General features: G+C 27.8%; 1 protein-coding gene across 1 annotated transcript; it reads left to right on the top strand.

The window, feature by feature from the left end:
- Positions 1–250: 250 nt before the first annotated feature.
- LOC131633258 (probable WRKY transcription factor 75) lies at positions 251–2,077 on the top strand. Its single transcript, XM_058903964.1, has 2 exons — positions 251–745; positions 1,690–2,077. The coding sequence occupies exons 1-2, from the start codon at positions 426–428 to the stop codon at positions 1,865–1,867; spliced, it is 498 nt and encodes a 165-aa protein (XP_058759947.1). The 5' UTR covers positions 251–425; the 3' UTR covers positions 1,868–2,077.
- The last annotated feature ends 952 nt before the right edge of the window (positions 2,078–3,029 follow it).

Raw genomic sequence — 3,029 nt, 5'->3', positions numbered from 1 at the left:
TACATGTTAAAATTCTCTCTTTAAAATCTAGGATTGGCTATTGTTAGTAAAGTAGATCTTATTTTTTTCTATATAATAAAAAAATATAAATAGTATAAATGTTTAGATATAAATTGTTTTTTTTTTAACTTTTCACCATTTAATTCAGTCTTTAATTTTCACAGCACACAATAGGATAAACATCGTGCCGTTTACGACACTATATCTATGACACTGTATATCTATCTATATATATCTCATCAAGTGTCAAGACTTTAACTCTTCTTTCTTTACATTCGATGAATGTGTCCATTATCTAAACCACACTAGCTACCATTAACCGCAGCCCCACGATTTCCATTCCATCTTTTCTTCAACACTTTTTCTCACCTTCCTCCTCCTCCTATGCTCCTTTTTCTTTCAATTCAAGCACATATTGAAAAAAAATGGAGAACAATTATTCCATGTTGTTTCCTTGTCCTCCTTCTTCAAGCTACACAATTCCATCTAGTAGTTTGAATAATGGTCAAAGCTCGAATGCATTTCTTGGTTTGAAGCCTAGTGATAATAATATGGATCATCATGATCATGATCATGATGAAGATCATGTGAAAGAAGATGAAGGAAGTGTTAAAAAGAAAGGAGAGAAAAAAGCTAAGAAGCCTAAATATGCTTTTCAAACTAGGAGTCAAGTTGATATACTTGATGATGGTTATAGATGGAGGAAATATGGACAAAAAGCTGTTAAAAACAACAAATTTCCCAGGTTTCTTTTTGTTCTTTTGTTCATGTTCATTTCTTGTTCCTAGTTTATGTCGTCTTTTTTGTTTCCTCTTGATCTTGAATTTTATTATTATTATTATTATTATTTATTATTATTATTATTATTATTTTTTTTTGACAAAATTATTATTATTATTATTATTATTATTATTATTATTATTATAATAATAATTATTATTAGTATTATGTAATTATTATTATTATTATTATTCTTACATGTTTTGCATATGCACGGCTTCTAAGTTTGACTAGGTATATTATTAATTATTTTACGTATAAAATTGTACAAAGAAGACCAATGACTATAAACTTTTTGCCTAGTAATTTTTAAAAAATATATAAATTTGATTTTTTTTGGACAAAAAATTTGATTTAATTAACACAGTTTCTTGTTAAAGAAACTGGAGACACCATTGTTATATATGAAAAAAAATTATTTTTAAAAAATAAAAAATTAAGAGGTTCCTCTGATGAATTTTTATTTGATCTTGATCCATTTGTTCTTTAAATAAATTGGATTTTTTTCTTCATCTGTATACAATATTATTAATACACTAAAAGTATATTGACATATATTGGAAAAAAAAACCCTAGCTAAAGTGCTAAAAACCGTAGCTATAGACCCAAAACCCTATTTACAACAACACTGTTACAAGTATATACATACAATCATACAAGATTTCCAGATTCTCTGTAGTAGCAAATTCAAATTTTGCTGCCCTAAAGTCAACAACTCACTAATTTTCAATGAGAGCACAAAAAAAAAAAAAAAAAATACTAATCCATGTTATATGCATCACAATCTGTAGTTATATCAGTGAAAATAATTCATGTTTAATTAGAACAATTAAGTAACATGATCATCATTAATCATTATTCTTTTCATTACGTACATGCACTAATTAACAAATATGAAATAATTTTCAGGAGCTATTATAGGTGCACACATCAAGGGTGCAATGTAAAGAAACAAGTGCAACGTTTAACCAAAGATGAGGGAGTAGTGGTGACAACATATGAGGGAGTTCATACTCACCCTATTGAGAAAACAACTGATAACTTTGAGCATATCTTGAGTCAGATGCAAATTTACACTCCCTTTTGAAATTAACATCTGCATAAACTTCTTCAAGTTGAGGCTATTAGTTTTAGTTCCTCCTTTGATGCAAAAATAAAATCATGTCAATATATTTATCTTAGCTTCTTATTAGACAATATTTTAATTTGTTCTTTTATTGGAATATTATGTTTATGTAATGTAAGTTCAGCAATCAAGTTTGGCATGCTGATAATCTATACATCTTTTATTCTTTCATTTTTTGTGTTGGTTATTCTAAGTTAGAATATATATATATATATATATATATATATATATATATATATATATATATATATATATATATATATATATATATATATATATATATATATATATATATATATATATATATGTTAGTACATGAAAAAGATTATTTTCTTTCTTTACACTACAAAAGAAATAGTGTTGTGGTTCATCAAAATAGTTCAACATTGTATGAGAATCAAAACTAATTATAATTTATATGCAACACTTGTACTTTTCAATTTAACGAGGTTTTCACATCCAAAACAGCCAATACCTCAAAGTTGTAATATTTAGTGGACTTGAAATTGACAAGAACAATCATATATTTAAACTATTGTAAACTATGTAGTTTCTATTTCTCTTGAGGTCAACTCACAATATTAATTACATGTTAGTGTATTTGAGGATTGAGATAGGTGGAGACACCACTCTTAGTTAAATGAATTCTTGGATGTATGGAACAACATAAACATGACGGTTGTTTTGGATGTAAGTGTGAGTGGTTAAGTCTCATATATGAATGAGTGAAATGTGGAATATTTATAAGTGAGATGACTCATATATATACTTGATGCCTTAAGGTTTTGGATGGAGATGTAGTGTCTCCCTCTCTTATGGTCTCAGACAATTAGGCCTCCATTGGTGCTCCCAACTTCTCCGGTATCCTAAACAAGTGGTATCAAAGACATGGTTAAGTTTGGTGGGAGAGCGGGAGCTTAGTCCAGTGTTGGATTATATTAAAGAACGTGGGGACTTACACTTATAGAGGGAGTGGGGGAGATTATAAGTGATTGTGTCGTTTGTTTATATCTTAAGAGTGCGATACTTCTAAAAGGATATTAAGTTTGCTTCGTGAGAAAAACTAGTATTAAAATCTCTATTATGGTTTATTGTTTTTTGTTGGAAAAAGTTTTGTTGTTGA

This window comes from Vicia villosa, unplaced genomic scaffold (genome assembly GCF_029867415.1).
Source record: "Vicia villosa cultivar HV-30 ecotype Madison, WI unplaced genomic scaffold, Vvil1.0 ctg.001102F_1_1, whole genome shotgun sequence".
NCBI classification, from domain to species: domain Eukaryota; kingdom Viridiplantae; phylum Streptophyta; class Magnoliopsida; order Fabales; family Fabaceae; genus Vicia; species Vicia villosa.
Note: the sequence above shows the minus strand (reverse complement) of the source record. Positions and strands in the feature narration are given on the sequence as shown.

What these genes read in the sequence shown, in the direction of transcription:
- LOC131633258 (XM_058903964.1), top strand. Translation starts at nt 426, where the DNA reads ATGGAGAACAATTATTCCATGTTGTTTCCTTGTCCTCCTTCTTCAAGC. An exon ending in AAAAACAACAAATTTCCCAG is followed by an intron (nt 746 to 1,689) that starts GTTTCTTTTTGT and finishes AATAATTTTCAG; the next exon opens with GAGCTATTATAGGTGCACAC.